Source organism: Geotrypetes seraphini, chromosome 12, assembly GCF_902459505.1.
Source record: "Geotrypetes seraphini chromosome 12, aGeoSer1.1, whole genome shotgun sequence".
In the NCBI taxonomy this organism is placed as follows: Eukaryota; Metazoa; Chordata; class Amphibia; order Gymnophiona; family Dermophiidae; genus Geotrypetes; species Geotrypetes seraphini.
In genome coordinates this window covers 76518486-76540552 of record NC_047095.1, presented here as the reverse complement: position 1 = coordinate 76540552, position 22067 = coordinate 76518486, and the positions used below count along the sequence as shown (strand labels likewise).

General features: G+C 46.3%; 1 protein-coding gene across 4 annotated transcripts in view; it reads left to right on the top strand.

Moving 5' to 3' along the window:
* The window catches only part of SZT2 (SZT2 subunit of KICSTOR complex), a 523775-nt gene that overhangs the window by 190512 nt on the left and 311196 nt on the right, over positions 1-22067 (top strand). For all 4 annotated transcript variants that reach the window (XM_033916162.1, XM_033916160.1, XM_033916161.1 and 1 more), the window contains 2 exons: positions 4029-4233; positions 11645-11757. In XM_033916162.1, coding sequence (XP_033772053.1) covers positions 4029-4233; positions 11645-11757 — 318 coding nt within the window. The remainder of the gene's footprint in view (positions 1-4028; positions 4234-11644; positions 11758-22067) is intronic.

Below are 22067 nucleotides of genomic sequence, written 5' to 3'. Positions count from 1 at the left end.
GCAAGGAGGCACGGGCTCGGCCCTCCTTTGCCAGGAAGCTCTACGAGTCTGGGACTGGGCGGTGCGCCACAACGCCCTACTCAGAGCAGTATACATCCAGGGGGAGAACAACGTCTTAGCAGACAAACTAAGCCGTCTGCTACAACCGCACGAATGGACTCTCCATTCCAACCCCCTTCACCAAATCTTCACGCAATGGGGGACGCCTCAGATAGACCTCTTTGCGGCTCCCCACAACGCCAAACTGCCTCAGTTTTGCTCCAGGATCTACACTCCTCATCGCCTCGAGGCAGATGCTTTTCTACTGAACTGGGGGAAACGATTTCTATATGCGTTCCCACCATTCCCGCTGATCCAGAAGACTCTGGTCAAGCTGAAACTCGAACGGGCCACCATGATTCTAATAGCTCCTCGGTGGCCCAGACAACCTTGGTTCTCCCTCCTACTTCAACTCAGCAGCAGGGAACCAGTACCACTTCCAGTGTTTCCTTCACTACTTACTCAACATCAAGGATCACTACTTCATCCCAACCTGCAGTCTCTCCACCTGACAGCTTGGTTCCTCTCAACGTAACCCCTCACCAATTCTCACAAGAAGTGAGGGAGGTCTTGGAAGCTTCCAGGAAGCCCGCCATTCGACAATGCTACTCCCAGAAATGGACCAGATTCTCCTCATGGTGTGTTTCTAAGTCAAAGGAACCTCAGCGAGCTTCCTTATCCTCCGTGCTGGACTATCTCCTACACCTATCTCAATCTGGGCTCAAGTCCACATCCATACGAGTCCACCTGAGCGCTATTGCGGCGTTCCACCAGCCTCTACAAGGGAAACCCCTCTCGGCCCATCCGGTGGTCGCCAGATTTATGAAAGGACTCTTCCATGTTAACCCTCCTCTCAAACCACCCCCAGTAGTTTGGGACCTCAATGTAGTCCTTTCCCACCTCATGAAGCCCCCGTTTGAACCACTTAACAGGGCCCCTCTGAAGTATCTCACCTGGAAAGTGCTTTTCCTTGTAGCCCTTACGTCCGCTCGCAGAGTCAGCGAACTCCAGGCATTGATGGCGGACCCACCATTCACAGTATTCCACCATGACAAGGTGGTCCTCCGCACTCACCCGAAATTCCTGCCTAAGGTGGTCTCCGAATTTCATCTCAACCAATCCATTGTACTTCCAGTATTCTTCCCTAAGCCTCATTCTCACCACGGAGAATCGGCCCTTCACACTCTAGACTGTAAACGTGCCTTGGCTTTCTACCTGGATCGCACCAAGCCACACAGAACCACTCCTCAACTTTTTGTCTCCTTCGATCCTAACAAGTTGGGAAGACCCGTATCAAAGCGCACCATCTCTAATTGGATGGCGGCTTGTATCTCTTTCTGCTATGCCCAGGCTGGATTATCACTTCCTTGTAAGGTCACAGCCCATAAGGTCAGAGCAATGGCAGCCTCAGTAGCATTCCTCAGATCAACACCAATCGAGGAAATTTGCAAGGCTGCCACCTGGTCCTCGGTTCACACATTCACCTCACATTATTGTCTGGATACCCTCTCCAGACGGGATGGACAGTTTGGCCAAACAGTATTGAAAAATTTATTCTCTTAAGTCGCCAACTCCCCCTCCATCCCACTGAGGTTAGCTTGGAGGTCACCCACTAGTGAGAATACCTGCCTGCTTGTCCTGGGATAAAGCAATGTTACTTACCGTAACAGTTGTTATCCAGGGACAGCAGGCAGCTATTCTCACGTCCCACCCACCTCCCCTGGGTTGGCTTCTCAGGCTAGCTACCTGAACTGAGGAGACACGCCCGGATCTCCGGGTAGGAAGGCACCGGCGCATGCGCGGTGCGGGCATCTAGAAACTTTAAGTTTCTACAAGCAACACGTGCTTGTGAGACGTCCGTACCGGGGCTCTGTCTGATGACATCACCCACTAGTGAGAATAGCTGCCTGCTGTCCCTGGATAACAACTGTTACGGTAAGTAACATTGCTGACTGGATGGGCCATTTGGCCAATATCTGCCATCATGTTTCTAATGTTGGCGACCTACCTTTTACAATTGAAAGGGGATAGATTCCGTACGAACATAAGGAAGTTCTTCTTCACCCAGAGCGTGGTAGAAAACTGGAACGCTCTTCCGGAGTTTGTCATAGGGGAAAACACCTTCCAGGGATTCAAGACAAAGTTAGACAAGTTCCTGCTGAACCGGAACGTACGCAGGTAGGGCTAGTCTCAGTTAGGGTGCTGGTCTTTGACCAGAGGGCCGCCGCGTGAGCGGACTGCTGAGCACGATGGACCACTGGTCTGACCCAGCAGCAGCAATTCTTATGTTCTTATGTACAGTGTTTCATCAAGGCAAGGTGGTTCTCAGAACTCATCGGTTCTCACAGAATTTTATCTGAATCAATCCATTGTGTTTCTTGTCTTCTTTCCAAAGTCTCATTCTCATCCTAGAGAAACTGCTGTTTATACATTGAACTGTAAGTGTGCCTTGGATTACTATTTACAAAGAACTAAGCCACACAGGACTTCAACTCAACAAGTTGGGCCTGCCTTTATTCAAGTGAATTATTTCCACATGGTTAGTGGCCAGCATTTCCTTTTTTTAGTCTCAGGCTAGGCTGCAGTCCGAGATATGGCAGCATCAGTGGCTTTTTTGCATTCCACTCCCATTGAAGATATTTGCAAAGCAGTTACTTGGTCTCAGTTCACAGATACTGTCTAGACTCCTATTCCAGATGAGATGGTTTGACAGAATTTATTTTCTTCCTAATGACTAACTCTCCCACCATCTTGTTCAGTAAGCTAGGGAGTCCCACATGTGAGAATATGCTGCCTGCTTGTCCAAGGATAAAGCACAATTACTTACCATAACAGGTGTTATCTGGTTACAGCAGGCAGGTATTCGCACTTTCTTTCTACCTCCCTGGTTGGCTTCTTAGCTTGCTTACAAAACTGATGAATCATGAGGCGACGTCAGGTGGGAAGGCACTTGCGCGTGTGCGGTGTGGGCAGTTTCGAAGCTTCTTAACAACTTTAAAGTGACAGTACACTTTTAGCACTGTTCGTTCCGGGTTCCATGGATGACGTCACCCACCCACTGCTGTCTCCGGATAACACCTGTTAATAGTAAGTATGTGTGCTATATACTGCTCTGTCCTATAAAAGCTAAAAGCAGTTTACAATATAAAATGATAAAGAACTATAAAATTAGATAGAGCAGATCAAACTCTCATCCAATTTCAATGAAAAAAGGAGATATAGCAAAGAGGAGGATAGGAAAGATAAGCAAGTGAATACCATGAATTTTCATCGGGTAGCAAGATTAAAAGCGGCCTTCAATTTCTTTCTAAAATTCTGGATAGACAATTCAAACATCAGGTGGGCTGGCAGACTCTTCCAGAGACTAGGTGCAGCCTGTCAGATGGTTTAATAACATGCGAAACTGGCTCAGGGAAGAGACCAGAGAGCTCGTGAAGGTATTTACAGAATGACCAGGGAGACTTGATATGCGGGACTGCCTGTAGTTAATGTTTTGTGGGTTAAAAAGAAGATTTTAAACCAAATTCTGTATTATATGGGTGGCGTCTATAAATAGACTAATTGAGACTGGGAAAGGCCTGCATAAGTTGAATTGGCAATAGTCCAAACGGGAAATAATAAAAGTGTTTACAATCTTTTAAAACACTTCCATGTTTCTCAGGGATCTCACAGAGCAAGGTAGTGTTCCAGAGTTTTGGTCCAGTTGTGTAGAAAATAAAGATTTTATATTCTTCCAGATGAATTCAATGAAAGGACAGACTATCTAGTAGATTAAGAGATGCAGGATTTAAACTTCTTGAGGGTTGGTACAATTGTAAACTTGAAGCAATTACAGTAGGCACACATTTAGTCATGAGTAGAATCAAATTTTATAAATTGGGAAATGAAGTATGATACTGTAAACTGACTTTGGTCTCATTTTTTGAAAAAGAAGTTGTATGAATTCAAAATGCAGTGTTACTTAACTTTTGCTCTTTCCTTCTTGGCAGGTTTCAGAGAAGAACCTGTGGAGGCTGGGGGTCCTCAGAAGCGAGAGACTCGATTCTCTTTTAACCGCCAAGCTTCCCAGCTGGACTCTAGCGAAGTCAATCGTCTGCAATGTCCGGTGTATGTGTATAGTTGTTTCCTGGAGACTCTACGTGAACAGTTGGTCAGTCCTCGCCCTGAGAGACCATTTCATGATATCTCTTTCAGGCAAGTGTCTCTAGCATGGGAGCTGTGATGCTGGTCTCTTGGCTTTGGAGCCCTGGGGCCTTGGAGTGAGAATCTTAGCTCCGAGACTTGTCCCAGACACCTTGGTTCTGGGCGCTGCTCTTTTTGAAGCCTGCAGCTTTCTTGTAGTGGTCATAGTTTTCATTATACTACCATGGCTGAAAGGACTGGGGTGCCTTGAGCCATCATTTTTTACATTGCCACTCCCCCTTCCATGTGTGCTCCCTGCATTGGTCCCTACCTGCCCGTGATCCAGTATCTCTCTCACCATGCCCGCAATCCACTATCTATTTATTTGCAAAAACTTGATAAACAGCAAAATGCCAATGAGTGTTTACAATGTAGTTTATAAATGAAAATGCTGAAACAAGATGGAAAAAGAGAGAGGAAAGATGAGGTGATCAGGAAAAGTAGGGATAAGCAAGTGTAAAAAAAGTAGGTTTTGTGAGCAGCTTTGAAATTGGTTTAAGATGATTCCAGACGGAAAGCAGTAGGGAGAGAGTTCCAAAGCTTTGGCCAATATAGTTAATATCGGAGGATTGTGTTATGTCAAGGTGAGCAACAGAAGGAGAGTGAATATGGATAAGGCCAGAGGTGGAGTAACTGAGCAAGAAAACACATAGGGAATGAAAAGACAGTGGAAATAGTCCAGAGAAGAGAGAAGATAACCCTTGTAAACAAAATAAAAAAAGAGTCGTTTGAACTGTGTATGAAAGGAAAGAGGTAGCCAATGTTCGGACTGAAGAAATGGGGTATCATGACCAAAAGGCCTAGACGAACAGCGGTAGATTTGCCATAAGAACATAAGAATAGCCTTAATGGAGCAGACCAGTGGTCCATCTAGTCCAGTAGCCTGTCCGCACAGTAGCCAATCCAGAGGCAGGCGAAAACCCAAAGAGTAGCAATATTCCATGCAGTGGCTTCCCCCATGTCTGCCTCAATAACAGACTGTGAATTTTCCTCCAGGAAATTGTCCAAACCTTTTTTAAAACCAGCTACGCTATCCGCTCTTACCACATCCTCTGGCAATGCGTTCCAGAGCTTAACTGTTCTCTGAGTGAAAAAATATTTCCTCCTATTGGTTTTAAAAGTATTTCCCTATAACTTCATTGAGTGTCCCCTAGTCTTTGTAATTTTTGACAGAGTAAAAAATGAATCCACTTGTACCCGTTCTACTCCACTCAGGATTTTGTAGACTTCATTCATATCTCCCCTCAGTTGTCTCTTTTCCAAGCTGAAGAGCCCTAACCTTTTTAGTCTTTCCTCATATGAGAGAAGTTCATTCCCCTTTATCATCTTGGTCGCTCTTCTTTGAACCTTTTCTAGTACCGCTAAATCTTTCTTGAGATAAGGAGACCAGAATTGAATGCAATACTCAAGATGAGGTCGCACCATGGAACGATACAGAGGCATTATAACATTCTTAGTCTTCTTAACCATCCCTTTTAAAAATAATGCTTAGCATCTTGTTTGCTTTTTTATGGCTGTTGCCGCCATCATTGGGTGGAAGGCTTCATCGTATTGTCTACAATGACACCCAGATCTCTTTCTTGGGCGCTAACCAACCAAGGTGGACCCTAGCATCTGGTAACTGTGATTTGGGTTATTTTTCCCAATGTGCATCACTTTCCATTTGTCCACATTAAATTTCATCTGCCATTTGGATGCTGAATCTTCCAGTTTCTTAAGGTCTGCCTACAATTTTTCACAATCTGCAAGCTTTTACTAAACTAAACTAAACCTTAGGTTTGTATAGCGCGCCATCTCCGCAAGCGTAGAGCTCGGCACGGTTTACAGAGTTAGGATAGAAAGGAACTCCAATGAAGGGTTAAAGGAAAGGAGCTAAGAAGATAGAGAGGGACAAGGGTACCAGAGAGCAGGAGGTGTTAGATTTTTGAAAAGAGCCAGGTTTTCAGGTGTTTGCGGAAGAGTTGGAGGGAGTTTGAATTTCTGAGCGGGGATGTGAGGTTGTTCCAGAGTTCTGTGGTTCTAAAGGGGAGGGATGTTCCTAGTTTTTAACAACTTTGAACAGTTTAGTGTCATCTGCAAATTTAATCACCTCACTCGTTCCAATTTCCAGATCATTTATAAATAAGATTAAATAGCACTGGACCCAGTACAGATTCCTGTGACTCTCCATTATTACCCTCCTCCATTGAGAAAAATGGCCATTTAACCCTAGCCTCTGTTTTGTATCCAATAACCAATTCCTAATCCACAACTGAACTTTACCTCCTATCCCAAGACTCTTTAATTTTCTCAGGAGCCTCTCATGAGGAAGTTTTATCAAAAGCTTTCTGAAAATCTAGATGCACTACATCAACCGGCTCACTTTTATCCACGTTTATTCATACCTTCAAAGAAGTCAGGCAAATTGGTGTGGCAAGATCTCCTTCGGCTGAACCCATGCTGACCCTGTCTCATTAAATCATGTTTTGTCTACGTATTCCACAATTTTATTTTTTCTTAATGTTTTCACTATTTTGCCTAGCACTGAAGTCAGGCTTGTTATTGTTACGTGCCATCAACTCGTGCTCGAATCCTAGCGACTTGATGAATTGTGGATCTTAAAAGAAATCGGTTTCTGTAATTTCCTGGATATCCCCTGGATCCCTTTTTAAGAATCATTGTAACAATGGCCACCCTACAATCTTCAGGTCCTACAGATGATTTTAGCAACAGGCTACAGATCACTAACAGCAGGTCAGCAATTTAATTTTTGAGTTCTTTTAGTACCCTGGGATGTATACCATCTGGTTCAGGTGGCCTGCGTTTCAAATAGAAGCAGCCGCTGAACTGGTCACGGCAAGGGAATCTCCCTGCCTCAGTCAGTTTAACGACAGCAGCAGGGAATCCATCCCCCCACAAAATTGGCCGGCAGGAGGGAAGCCCAGTCCCTCCTACTGGAACCCCCAAAGCCCCTTCTGAATGTCCTTGGCAGAAGCAGTGCCCAATTCCTCCTGCCGCCATTGCCCAAAGATAACAGGCAGGAGGGATGCCCAGTCCCTCCTGTCGGAAGCCCCCTCTCAATGTCCTTGACAGAAGCAGTGCCCAATTCCTCCTGCCGCCATCAACTGTATTGGTAGCATGGAATATTGCTACATCTTGGGTTTTGGCCAGATACTAGTGACCTGGATTGGCCACCGTGAGAACGGGCTACTGGGCTTGATGGACCATTGGTCTGACCCAGTAAGGCTATTCTTATGTTCTTATCCACGCAGCTGCAGCGATGGACCCCACCATCCCCAGATCCACCATTTCTCCTTTTCTCAACTACCCTTTCATCCAGCATCTCTCCCTCCTTCCCCAGTGTAACATTTCTCCTTCTTGCCTCCCCATCCAGTTTGCCCTCTCCATGAGTTCAATACTTTCTGCCCCCTGCACACTTTCTCTCTCTGTCCTTGCCTCTTCCCTCAAGTGGCAACCCTCCTTCCCAACCCAACATGTTCTCTCCCCATGCACCATCTCACCTTTCCCTCCAGTATGTAGCACCTTTCCTTTCTGACAGATCCAGCAGTACCACTTCTCCCTTCCTTTTACCTCCCCCCTGTCTAGCAGTACTCCTTCTCCCCTCCCTTCCCTGCTCCCCCTGTCCAGCAGTACCCCTTCCCCCTTCCCTGCTCTCCCTGTCCAGCAGTACCCCTTCTCCCTTCCCTCCCTCCGTGTACTACTAGACCAGGGTCCCCCTCCCCCTGAAGGCCTGCCCCCGAAGGCTTGGCCTGCATGTTCCCCCCCCCCCTTCTTTGCAGGTCCTCTGGCTCCCCCTGGGCCTCCCGCTCTTACCGCAGCCTGCAGAGAGGATCGCTGGTGCACTAGCGATCCTTGCAGGCTGCCACCGTCCTCAGAAGCATGTTCTCTCTGACACGATTCTGCCCTTGATGTCAGAGGAGGGGCGGGACCGCGTCAGAGGGAATGTGCTTCTGAGGACGGTGGTAGCCTGCAAGGATCATTTAGAGCACCGGTGATCCTCTCTGAAGGCTGCAGTAAGAGCAGGAGGCCAGGGGGGAAGCTGGAGGATGCAGCAAAGAGCGCCAAAGCATGGAACCAGGTAAAACCAGGATTTCTGCAACTCTTCCCGACTGACCCTCCCCTCTCGCTCCCTAAAGCAGGAGCGGCAGTGGCAGGCCAGCAAAAGGCAATGCTGCCGCTCCTGCTTTAGGAAGGCACGGGGAGGAGGGTCAGTACCGAATCGGCCAGGCCAATTTTTTTTTTTTTAAATCAAATTGATTCGAATCAATTCACCCAAAGTGAATCGATTTGAATCGGAAATCGGGCAACACTAATTGTCGGTGTCCTTGGGTGCAGGATTTTCCACAGGTCTTGGGGTCAATGGCAGCCTCCCTGGATGTGGTCAGGTGGGCTCTGGCCCACATATGCCTACTTCAGTTCGCTTTTGTTCGATGGTAGTTGCCTCAGATTCATGATTTGGACTCTCCCATTCCACTTCATGGGTTAGTTCATCTTAGCCTCCACTGGTGGCTATAGTCTTTTAATCTGGAACAGGAAGTGAGTCTGAATCAGCCTCGGTAGATGGTGCTTATCAAGTAAGCTAGTCTCCTCAGTTGGGGAGCTCAGTTTCTTGGTCGCTCGGCTCAGAGCAGCTGGTTACTGTAGGAGGTGTCCTGGTCCTGGAGACCAGAGCGATCCGGTTGGCGTTACTAACATTCCAGATGTTACTGAAGGGCAAATAGGTTTGGGTTTTCTCAAACAGTGCCAAAACGGTGGCTTATGTCAGTCGGCAAGGGGGAACCAAGAGTCGTCTAGTGGCACAAGAGGCTTCTATGCTCATGGCTTGGGCAGAGACTCATCTTCTGGACATCTCAGCTTCCCACATAGCGGGAGTGGAGAATGTCCAGGTGGACTTTCTCAGTCATCACCTGTTTGATCCCAGTGAGTGGTGTCAAGGTCCCGTGGCCTTCCAGTTGTTTGTGCTGGTTTGGTGTCGGACGGTCATGGACCTGATGGCCACGAGTGTCAGTGCCAAAGTGCCAAGGTTCTTCACTCGGCGCAGAGATCACCAGGCCAAGGGGCTGGATGCTCTGGTGCAGCCTTGGCCGATGGACTGCCTTCTGTATGTTTTTCCCCCGTAGCCGATGGTAGGCAGAGTCCTTGCATTGCTCGTCATATTGGTTGTGTAGGAAGGCTTGGTGGGCCTGTCGTGTCAGGGAAGCAGGAGGAAATCGAGGGGGTGGCTTGGTGAAATCAGCAGCAGCGGCGGAGAGAGAACGAAAGGGGAGGGGCAGGAAGAAAGAAAGCCTGGAAGAAAGAAAGGGGCAAGGAGAGAGAAAGAAAGAAAGAGGGGGCAAAGAGAGAAAGAAAGAAAGGGGACAGGGAGAGAGGAAGAAAAAGTTGGACTCATGGAGGGACAGAAAGAGAGATGTTGGTTGGAATGAGGTCTGGAGGAGAGGAAGCATGCAGGAGGAAGAAAGAAATGATGCACTGTCAGAAGGAAGTGCAACCAGAGACTCATGAAATCACCAGACAACAAAGGTAGGAAAAATGATTTTTTTTTTCAATAGTGATCAAAATGTGTCAGTTTCTTCAAATTTACATCTGCTATATTTATATTTTGCAGAGTATTAGGGGCTATGTGTCATTATTTCTATGGTGTTTCACTGTTTGCAGTTTGGCTTCTTGGCGGTTCAGTTTCTATTTTTAGTTTGTGATTACTTATTCCATACTGTGTTCCGTGTGTATGAAAGACATGGTTTTCTGTTAGCATTGACTAGCCTTGTTTGACGAAATGCATCGGTTCTTGGAAGCACCTTGAATAAACCTGATTTGAATCTCCTTTTTTTCTACCGATCTTCTTTTGATTCGTGTTGGATTCTTTGGTGGACCGCCTGCCTTGTTGTTTCGTTACATGTTAACATACATGGAGTGGAACGTACTAGAGGAGTTACAAATTTGGTTGTTTATACATACATATGGGTTACAGTTGGTTGACGTAGAGTGAGGCATTGTAAACATGGTTATTAATATAGACTTATATTTTGGATAATATTACTGCTTTATTTGAACGCTTTTATATATGTATGGAAAGGGTTCAGAGTTAAAGTACTGGGTAAGTAGGTGGGAAGGGAAGGAAGGGGAATTTGTTCAGACATGTTTGGGGGTGGCATAGAAGAAAAACTGTGCACTGGTATGCTAATCTTTGCTTGTTTTGAATTTAAAAAAAAAGAAATACAAGTGGAAATAAAGAAGTAAATAAGAAAACAAATAAATGGTGGTGGGGCGGAGCAAGGCCGGGGGAGGCCCAGTGTGTGCCTAGGGACCCTCGAATAATTAATCCTGCCCTGTGTGTAAGTCTTTCTTCCTGGAATTCTCTAGGGAGCGGGTCATGCTGCGGCCGGTTTTCTCTTTTCTGCCGAAGGTGGTTTCACTTTTTCATGTCAACCAGTCCATACTCCTTTTGGTCTTCGGTTGTTGGGAGGGCTCTTTGGCGCAGAAGCAGTTGCGCAAATTGGATGTCTATAGGGTCCTTCGCTCTTATGTTCAGCAGACCAGGAGTTCTGAAAATTGGATTGTCTTTTTGGTGCTTCTGAGGCTACCATTGCGCGATGGATCAAGGAGGCTATCGCTTCAGTGTGCCTTCTTCAATAGAAACCTGTTCCTGAATTTCTCAAAGCCCATTCCACTGGGGGTCAGGCAGCTTCTTGGGCTGAGTCTTCTCTTGTACTTCTGGTGGACATCTGTACAGCTGCAGTTTGGTCTTATTTCAAATCTTTTGTGCGACACTGTGTGGATGTTGAGGCATGTCAGGACGCGGTGTTCGGTGAGCGTGTTCTTGTGACAGCCCTTCAGGGGTCCCATCCATGATGGTACGTCCCTTCGTTTTCTGTGTCGGTTTGGAGGGACGATAAAGAAGGAGAAATTAGGTTCTTACCTGCTGATTTTCTTTCTTTTAGTCCCTCCAGACCAGCACAGCCCCTGCCCTGTCGTTTTTATTTGGAGTTTTGCGCAAGGAGTACATTTTTTCTGCTGCGTCTTTTTGTCTGGGTTGTTAAGGGATATTGGAAGAACAGTGGCATTTGGTTCGTCTGGCGTAGCTGGCGAGCTATGGGGACATATTCTAATCAATATCCAACAGTATTTCTCTGTTAGTTGCTATTCTCCTTCTAAAAGAAATTTCTCCATTGTGATCATTTAGGATATTGTCGGCCAACCAGAGAAAAAAGCAGAAATAGTGTGAAAGGAGGAAGCCTCAAGAACAATATTTCTAATAGAATTATCTGTACTAAGCTATCATTCTGTGATGTGCACTGGGCATGGTAAGAGCGTTATTGCCAGTAGACTGTTCAGGTAACGATTATAGCACTGTGTAGGGGAATGCCTGTCTGGAGCTGGTGGATAAGTTTTAATAATGGGTGTTTCATGTTGCATTCTCTTGCAGGTCCCAGTTTCCTGAGCGCCCCTCTGCTCCATCGTGGATAGAACCGAGGCAGAAAGAGCTAGTGAATTACTGCACGTTGCTACAAGAGTACTATCATCAGTGCTATGTGAAAGGTACTTTTCGTGAACATGATCTATAGTGTTGTGAGAGAGGCTCTGAGACCCATGTTAAATAGAGAGAGGAACATTGTTCAATCTTTCAGTTCTAGGTGCCTGAAAGAAAGGGAAGACAATCATGAGATCACCAATTGTTCTTTAATATGAAGATGACACAATGAGGCTAAATTTTGGCACAAAACCAATCAGCATAAATATAAACTTACAATATATGCAAGGATTGTTAAGAAACAAACCGTATTTTTCGCTCCATAAGACACACTTTTTTTCTCCAAAAAAGTGGGTAGAAATAAGGACGCATCTTATGGCGTAAATATAGAAACCCCCCCCCCCCCGGTACCTTTTTAAAATTCTGGCAGTTCAGCACTGTATCGGCAGAAGCTTTCCGCACTCCCACCCTTCCCTTGCTGGATGGCTGACTCCTGCTCTCTTGCGGCAGGGCAGTGCACAAGGCAGGCACGAGCTTTTCACACACCTGCCTGGTCCCGTGCTGCTCTCTGAATGGCTGCCATCAGTTTTTGCAACCGCAACAAGCTGGACAACATCCCCAACAACGGTCCCCCCAATCCTGCTCCCCTCAAGACCCAACTATCCCTGCATCCAGATTGCTAGTCCAACTTCTCCCTGCCACACACAATGAAGTCCTCGAAACTCTGAAGGAGCTCAAACCCTCCAACACAATCCTGGACCCCTGCCCTTCAGCCTCCTATCTACTGCTGATGCTTTCGCTGAATCCCTCCTCCCCATCATGAACACCTCCCTGGCAACTTGTAAGGTTCTACTCAGCTGGCAAACGGCTATTATCAAACCCACTTTCAAAAAACCTACCCTCGACCCAAAAGACCCGAACAACTACCGCCCAGTCTCCATCCTCCCATTTGTACCCAAAATCCTGGAAAGAACAGTTCTCCACCGACTACACCCTTTCATAGAAGAACAAAACGCCCTCTCCCCTTTTCAATCTGGCTTCCGAGCAGGCCACAGCACAGAAGCAGTTCTTCTAGACATCATTGATGACAGTTGGTCAATACTAGTTAAAGGTAGCGATGCCCTGCTAGTACTGCTGGACCTAAGTGCTGCCTTTGACACTATTGACCACCAACTCCTATTGCACAGGCTCACTGACCTAGGAATCAAGGACTCCGCACTTCAATGGTTCACCTCCTTCCTTCAACAGAGAACTCAATCAGTTTTACTAGGCCCAAATCAGAACCCAAACCCATCAAATATGGAGTCCCCCAGAGTGCCCTACTGTACCTGCTCCTCTTCAACCTATACATTAGACCAGTTATCAACATCGCCCAAAAATACAGCATCAAAATCCAATCTTATGCGGATGACATTCAGCTTTTCCTCCCGCTAAAAGACCGATCTACCCAACTCACCAACCTTCAACACTGTCTCACTGACATGAAGAACTGGATGATAGACAACAAACTCCAGCTGAATGCTGCCAAAACTGAGTTACTTTGGATCAGAAAGAACACTAATTTCACCTGCCCAATACTATCCTGGGATTCCACACTCTTATCAGCCAAAGACCAATTGTGCAGTCTTGGGGTGATACTGGGTGGCCACCTGTCCGTCTCAGCCCATATATCCCAGATGGTCTCTATCTCCTTCTACTATTTGCGTCAGCTAAAAAGGACCAAACTGTATATCACTAAACCTGACCTAGCCCAACTCCTCTATGCCCATGTGCTCTCCAGGGTGGACTATTGCAACTTCATCTTCAATGGAATCACTGCCAAGGAGCTCAAGTGCCTCCAGTGAGTCCAGAACTCAGCGATCCGCCTCCTAAATGACCTGGATTACCATGACCCCACCTCCCCTGCCCTCCTTGCAGAACACTAGCTACCAGTTAACAAACCCTGTGTGTTCAAGGCCCTTATTATAGCCTACAAGACATTCCACCTCATCACCCCTGCCTACATCACATACAAAATCCCTCAACATACCGCCCACTCCGCTCTGAGGCCGAGAAACAACTATACATCCCTGCAAATGGAAACAGCTCATAAACACTCCTACACCCACTTCATCCCCTGATTTTGGAACCAATTGCCTGCCCAGATAAGATCCCAAGCCTCGCTGATGACTTTCTGGAAAAGGCTGAAGACCCATCTCTTCAACTAAACAGTCCTAACTGACAGCCCCCTCCTTGCTCCCCTTCCTTAATCTCCCGCTCTCTCTCTCTAAACCCTCCTCCCTTCCCATCCTCCCCTTGTTCCCCCTCTTCTCACCTGTCTCTCTGCAAATGCCTCTAAATTTTGTCCTGTATTTAACTGTGAATGTCAATTGTAACCCTTTCTGAGCTCCCGGGAGAATGGGATAGAAATCCAAATAAATAAATAAATAAGAAAGAAAGAAAGAAAGAAATAAGAAATAAAGAAATAAATAAGAAATCCAAATAAAGAAATAAATAAGATTGCAGAAAGAGGAAGACAGGCAAAAATATCTGAAAAAGTTAAGAGAGGCTGGTCGTGTAGTCAGAAAAGCAAAGATGCAAATTGAAGAAAAAATAGCTGACACAGTAAAATGGGGAGACAAGACATTTTTTTGAAATATTAGTGATAGGTAGAAGTGCAAAAGTGGCATTGTGAGACTCAAAGGTAAAGGGGAGGAATATGTAGAATCTGATAAAGAAAAGGCCGAATTGCTTAACAAATATTTCTGTTCTGTGTTTACGGCTGAAGTGCCGGGAGCGGGACTGCAGAAGACAAACATGAATAGGGATGGAGGAGTAATAGACCCTGATCAATTTTCAGAGGGTTGTGTTTGTGAGGACCTAGCTAAAATAAAGGTAGACAAAGCAATGGGGCCAGATAAGAACATAAGAAGTTGCCTCCGCTGGGTCAGACCAAAAGGTCCATCGCACCCAACAGTCCGCTCCCGCGGCGGCCCATCAGGTCCATGACCTGTAAGATGATTCTTGTCTAAAACCCTTCACTCCCCTTTCATTACCTATCTCTACCTCTATCTGTATCCCTCAATCCTCGTATCTTTCAGGAATTTGTCCAATCCTTCTTTGAAACCCCGTATTGTACTCTGTCCTATTACATCCTCTGGAAGCGCATTCCAGGTGTCCACCACCCTCTGAGTGAAAAAGAATTTCCTAGCATTGGTTCTAAACCTGTCCCCTTTCAATTTCTCCGAGTGCCCCCTTGTTCTTGTGGTTCCCAGTAGGCTGAAGAATCTGTCCCTTTCTACCTTCTCTATGCCCTTCATGATCTTGAAAGTCTCTATTATGTCTTCTCTGAATCTCCGCTTTTCCAGGGAGAATAGCCCCAGCCTTTCTAATCTGTCAGCGTATGAAAGGTTTTCCATACCTTTTACCAGTTTCGTCGCTCTTCTCTGAACCCTCTCAAGTATCACCATGTCCTTTTTAAGGTACGGTGACCAGTATTGGACACAGTACTCAAGGTGCAGGCGTACCATCGCACGATACAGCAGCATGATCACTTCCTTCGTCCTTGTTGTAATATCATTCTTAATAATACCCAACATTCTATTCGCTTTCTTTGAGGCTGCTGCACATTGTGCCGCTGGTTTCATTGTTGTATCCACCAGCACACCCAAGTCTTTTTCAAGGCTACTTTCCCCTAGTACTGTTCCCCCCATTTGGTAGTTGAACTTCGGGTTCTTTTTCCCTATATGCATGACCTTGCATTTCTCTATGTTAAAGTTCATTTGCCATTTATTTGCCCACTCCTCCAGTTTCTTTAGGTCCCTTTGTAGGTCTTCACATTCTTCCGCTGTTCTGACCCTGCTACAGAGTTTAGTGTCATCAGCAAATTTTATAATTTCACACTTTGTCCCCATTTCTAGGTCATTTATAAATACATTGAACAACAGCGGTCCGCGCACCGACCCCTGCGGAACACTGCTCGTGACCCTCCTCCAGTCCGAGTAGTGGCCCTTCACTCCAACCCTCTGCTTTCTGCCCGCCAACCAGTGTTTTATCCACCTGTTAACGTCCCCTTCCACCCCGTGGTTCCACAGCTTCCTAAGTAGCCCTTCATGGGATACTTTGTCAAAGGCTTTTTGGAAGTCGAGATAGATGATATCAATGGGCTCCCCTTTGTCCATCTGGCTGTTAATCCCTTCAAAAAAGTGTAGTAAGTTCGTTTGACATGATCTTCCCTTGCAGAAGCCATGCTGGCTCGCCTTCAATTGTCCATTTTTTTGTATGTGCTCACTAATGCTGTCTTTTATCAGCGCTTCTACCATCTTGTCTGGAACTGAAGTCAAGCTTACCGGCCTGTAGTTCCCTGGGTCGCCCCTCGATCCCTTTTTAAAGATAGGTGTGACATTTGCTATTTTCCAGTCAAGTTCAAGTTCAAGTTTATTAATATTTGATTAATCGCTTAATCAATATGCTAAGCAATGTACAGAATCATAAATTAACAATAGAAGTACAAGGAAGAACAAACTAATTGACAAATATTTAACAAAAAACCAAATGGTAAATATTTAACGACAAGACAAACTTGAAATGGGAGGAGAGGGGGGGAAGTTACAAGCTTTTCATTAAGAAGAAAGAACAAAAAAGGAGAAGAACAAAAGGGGGCGGGGGGGAATTTAAAATCTAAGTATAAAAAGCAAATCTAAAATTTAGATATTAAAAGCGTCTTTAAAAAGATGGGTCTTTAGATTTTTTTTAAAGGAGGTGGGGGTCTTTTTCATTTTTAATATATTGTGGTAGAGAGTTCCACCATTGAGGGCCCATTACTGAAAACATATCAGATCTTCTTTACCGATTATTTTCAGGGATGGTATATTTAAAAGATTCTGGGAGAAAGATCTAAGAGGTCATGTGGAGTTATGGGGTATTAACATACTGGCTATAAATTGAGGTTCTTTATAGATTAGAGTTTTAAATGTTAAGAACATGACCTTAAAGAAGATGCGATGGCTAACGGGAAGCCAGTGTGATTCAATCAAGAGTCCTCCGGAATCACCCCAGTTCTCAAAGATAGGTTGCAAATTTGTCGGAGTGTTTCCGCTATTTCGTTTCTTAGTTCCTTTAGTACCCTTGGGTGGATTCCGTCCGGGCCTGGTGATTTGTCGCTTTTTAGTCTATCTGTTTGAGGACATCTTCCAGGCTTACCTCTATTTGCGACAGTTTTTCTTCTTGGTCTCCACTTATGATCTCTTCGGGTCCTGGTACATTTGATGTGTCCTCGCTTGTGAAGACTGACGAGAAGAACTTGTTTAACCTGTCAGCTATTTCTCTTTCCTCCTTTACCACACCCTTTCTGTCGCCATCATCTAACGGTCCTACTTCTTCTCTTGCCGGTTGCTTTCCTTTAACGTATCTGAAGAACGTTTTGAAGTTTCTTGCTTCCCCAGCCAGCCTCTCTTCGTATTCCCTTTTTGCTTTCCTAACCACTCGGTGACATTCCTTTTGGTGTTTTTTGTGTTCCTTCCAGTTCTCCCCAGTTTGGTTTATTTATTTATTTATTATTTTTATTTATTATATTTATATTTATTATATATTTATTTATTTATTTATTATATTTATTTATTTTATCTAATATAATAAAATGCTAGGCCGCGCATGCGCAGTTCCTAAGTGTGTGCCGCTTTTCCGTGAGCTGTAGCGACACATAGGAAGTGTGCATGCGCGGCTTCTGGTCCATCCTGCTGCTGCGTGTTCGCGCATCACAAAAGCTTCCCTGCTCTCCACTTACTGGCTGAAGTGCGAGCGAGCTGCGGAAGTGGTGGTGGTGGTGGCCGGCCTCAGGTATCAGTTTGACGTTAGGATGGTGGGGTGGGGAGGCCTGCGGAGCCCAGCAACTTTCCGTTGCCCGGGACCCGAGTCATTTGCCGCCGCCCCCCCTTCCGTTCCCGCGGGCACGACTGGCGATTTAAGCAGCGTATGCATCAGTCTTCACACGCTGCTTCGGGCCCTTCTACTGCCCTGATTTGCTCCGGACGTGCCTGAGTAAATCAGGGCAGTAGAAGGACCCGAAGCAGCGTGTGAACACTGATGCACACGCTGCTTAAATCGCCAGTCGGGCCCGCAGGAACGGAAGGGGGGGCGGCAGCAAATGACTCGGACCCGTGTTTGTAGTGGCTACTGTGGGAAGGGAAAGAGGGTAGAGGAAACGCTAATGCTGCTGTACAGGGAACTGGTGTGGGGGGAGGGAAATGGAAGGGGGAGGGAATGCTGCTTTGCACAGACAGAGGGAGGAAGGGAGACAGAAAGACACAGGGGCAGGTGCACAGGGAACTGGTGTGGGGGGAGGGAAATAGAGGGGGAGAGAATGCTGCTTTTGACAGACAGACAGAGGGAGGAAGGGAGACAGAAAGAAAAGAAGAAAGACACAGGGCCAGGGACATATACAGAAAGACAAACAGACAAAGGGGGCCAGGGACAGAGACAGACAGAAAGAAAGACAGCGGGAGTCGGGTCAGGAGGGGTGTGGGATGGGAGTGGACAGCCAAGGAAAAAGAAAGAAAGACAGAAATACAGAAAGCGGCTAAGGAGAGAGAGAAAAAAAAAATAAAGACAGACACACACACATATATTCTAGCACCCGTTAATGTAACGGGCTATAAGACTAGTTTATTATATTTATTTTATTTATTATTTTTTCTTGTCACCTATTGCTTTCTTCACTTCATTTGTTATTCATACTGGGTCTTTTGTTCGATTTTTTTTGGTTTTTTTTTTTGCACCCTTTCCTAAACCTGGGGATGTACAGATTTTGTGCTTCTTGCACCGTGTCCTTGAATAGAGACCAGGCTCTCTCTACTGTCTCCATCCTTTTCGAGCTGTTTCTGAGTTTCTTTCTCACCATTGCTCTCATAGCATCGTAGTTCCCTTTCTTGAAGTGGAGCGTTGTTGCTGTGGTTCTCTTCACTTTTGATGTTCCTACTTCTAATTTGTACCAGATTATGTTGTGGTCACTGCTTCCTAGTGGTCCTACTACTTCTACTTCCTTCGCAGGTCTCCCTAGCCCGTTGAGGATTAGGTCGAGAGTGGCATCCCCTCTCGTTGATTCCTTGACAAGCTATTCCATGAAGCAGTCCCTCACAGCCTCTAGGAACTCTCTTTCCCTCGCACAGTTGAAGTTTCTAATACTCCAGTCTATCCCGGGGTAGTTAAAATCCCCCATTACCATCACACTTCTGTTTCTACATTCCCGCTTCAGTTCTGCTCCCAATTCTTTGTCGTCTGCTTCTGTTTGTCCAGGTGGGCGGTAGTACAGTCCCAATTTTATGTCAGCTCTATTTCTTCCTGGTAGTTTAACCCATAAGGATTCCAATCCTTCCGCCTTTGCTGCTGGGTCCACTCTGGTTGAGTGAATAGTGTCCACCCCCACCTCCCTCTCCCCCCCCTCCTCTGGTTTCCCACACCCTCCATTTTATCTTCTCACCCAACTACGATAAACCTGTGCTAAAACTACTTTGCTTCCTTCCACGCTACCTGCAATTCCGACAAAATTTTTGTAAATCCGGGTTCAGACCGGATCCTAATGTAATGGATGTAAACCGCCTAGAACTCTTTGGGTATGGCGGGATATAAGAACATAATAATAATAATAATAATAATAATATATAGTGCTATTCCTCCACCCTTCTTGTGAGTCCTGTCTCTCCTATAGAGTTTGTACCCTGGTAGTACTACATCCCATTTGTTTTCCTCTGTCCACCACATTTCCGTGATTCCAATGATGTCTAGGTCCTCTTTTTTGGCCGTGATTTCCAGCTCTCTCATTTTGGTCCTTAGGCTCCTTGCATTTGTGTACAAGCAGTTTAAGTCCTGGTTATTTCGTTTCCCTGCTGTTTCTCCTTGTGATTTGCTTCTCTTGCTGTCCCCCTCTTGGGCTGTGAGTCCCTGATTTCCGTTTCATTCTACCTCTTCCTGTGATACGTCATTTTCGCCCTCAACCTGTTTCCTCATGTCCACCTGGTCTTCTAGTTCCTGCTGTTTGCTCTTCTTTTTGTTGTCTAGTTCCTCTTTATCCTTTGATCCCTGTAGTTTGTCTTTTGTTTCTTCCCAGCATTTTTCCCGTTCAGTATCTACATTGGATACTCTTGTCCGAACCGTCGACGTCAGGTCGACTGTCGGCTTTCCCCTTCTTCTCAGTTTAAAGTTTTCTCTATTTCTCCCTTGACATTGTTCGCCAGCAGTCTCGTTCCTTCCGTGCTCAGGTGTAGTCCGTTCCTCCTGAAGAGCTTGTTCTTTCCCCCAAAAGTTGTCCAGTTCCTCACAAAGTGAAAAACTTCTTCTTCGCGCCATCTCCTCAGCCATGCGTTTATTGCTTGTAGTTCGGTCTGCCTCTTCACATCTGCCCTTGGTATTGGCAGGATTTCTGAGAATGCTATCTTCTGTGTCTTCAGCTTCAGCTTCCTTCCCAGGATCTTGAACTGCTCAGTTAGTGTAGTCCTGCTGTAATTTCTTCCGCTGACATCATTTGTTCCAGCGTGGATTATCACTGCTGTCTCCTCTGTCTCTGCTCCTTCCAGGATCCTCTCTATTCTGTCGGTGATGTCCTTCGTTCTTGCCCCTGGGAGACATGTCACTAGCCGATCTTCTCTCCCTCCTGCTATGTAACTGTCCACTCCTCTCAGGATTGAGTCTCCCACTATGACTGCAGATTTCCTCTTCTTCAGCTTCCTCATTGGTCTCAAGTCTGTGTCCTCGTTGTGGTTCAGTACTTCTCCACTGGGGTTCTGGTGAGTCTTCGCCTCCTCTGTTTGTTCGATTCTTCCATAAGGTCCTTCATCCTTGGTGTCTGAAGGTTCCTGTGTCCCGCCTCATGTGGGTGTGGCTTCTTCATTCCAGTGTTGCTGATGATCATGTTCCTCCACCCTCCTGTAGGCCTCCTCGATGAATCGCTCGAGCTCCCTTACTTGCTCCTCGATGTGGCTCTCTCTTGCGGGGTCCTCAGTTTTCCTGAACGGTTCTTCTGAGATGTGGAGTCCCTCCAGCTCCTGAACCCTGTCCTGTAGTCTACCGACTTCCTTCCTCAGGCTTTCCAGTTCGTGACACTGACCGCATATGTACACTTGCCTTCCCTAGGGAAGGTAGTCGTACATATGACACTCCGTGCAGTACACTGGGAAGCTCCTCTGGGTTCCTGTTGCTTCCATTTCTCTTTCTAGTCTCTTGGTGTGTGGTGTGCAAAAGTGGTCCCTGCTGTGTAGCTAGCTGAAAGAAGAGAGAAGGAAAAAAGAAAGAAAGAATGAGAGAAGAAGGAAGTACCAATGGATTACGTTTTTAGGTTAATCTGCTGGGCGGCCTGGTCTCCTGGCTCCTTCTTAAAGGCTCCTTCGCAAAGGCAGCTCTCACTAAGGCGAGCGCCTTTGCTGCTTGCCTTCGCTGCGTGCCGAATGGCTGCGCGCTGTTGGCTCCACCCCTTTTAAGGGGGAGTTTGGGCTCTGATCTCGCTGACGCGATGGGGGTGGGCGCTGCCCCTAGCTCCGGTTCCCTCTTGCCTTCTGCCTTGCTGCCTGCCTCGCTCCTGTACTACATCCCCTTTGCCTTCCGCTGCTCCTCACTCTCTGCTTGCTCTTACTGCCGGTGCTCCGATCAGCGTGTGCCTTGTGGCCGTTGGCTCCGCCCCTTTCAAGGGGGAGTCTGGGCTCTGACCTCGCTGACGCGGTGGGGGTGGGTGGAGCTAACTCTCGCTGCCCCTAGCTCCGGTTCCCTCTTGCCTTCTGCCTCGCTCCTGTAAGACTTCCCCTTTGCCTTCCGCTGCTCCTCACTCTCTGCTTGCTCTTACTGCCGGTGCTCCGATCAGTGTACATCCAAGGGTGTTGAAGGAACTTAGGGAAGTTCTGGCAGCTCTGCTGACTGACCTTTTCAATGAGTCTCTAGTGTCAGGAGTGGTAACAGAGGACTGGAGAAGGACAGATGTGGTCCCTTTCCACAAAAGTGGAAGTAAGGAAGAAGTAGGGAATTACAGGCTGGCAAGTCTGACTTCTGTGGTAAGCAAATTAATGGAAATGCTTTAAAAACAGAAAAAGGTCAAGTTTCTGGAATCCTGTGGATTACAGGACCGGAGGCAACATGGATTCACTAGAGGTAGGTCTTGTCAGACAAATCTGATCAATTTCTTTGACTGGGTTACCAGAGAATTGGATAGAGGATGTGTGCTAGATGTGGTGTATTTAGATTTTAGCAAAGCCTTTGACAGTGTTCCACATAGACTTCTTTTTTTTTTTTTATAATTCTTTATTCATTTTTAAATCAAATAACAAGTGCACAAAAATATATCATAAATTAATTCCAATATAGCACTGTAATATCTAACACATAAAATCTAATAGATAAAAACCCTACCCACCCACCC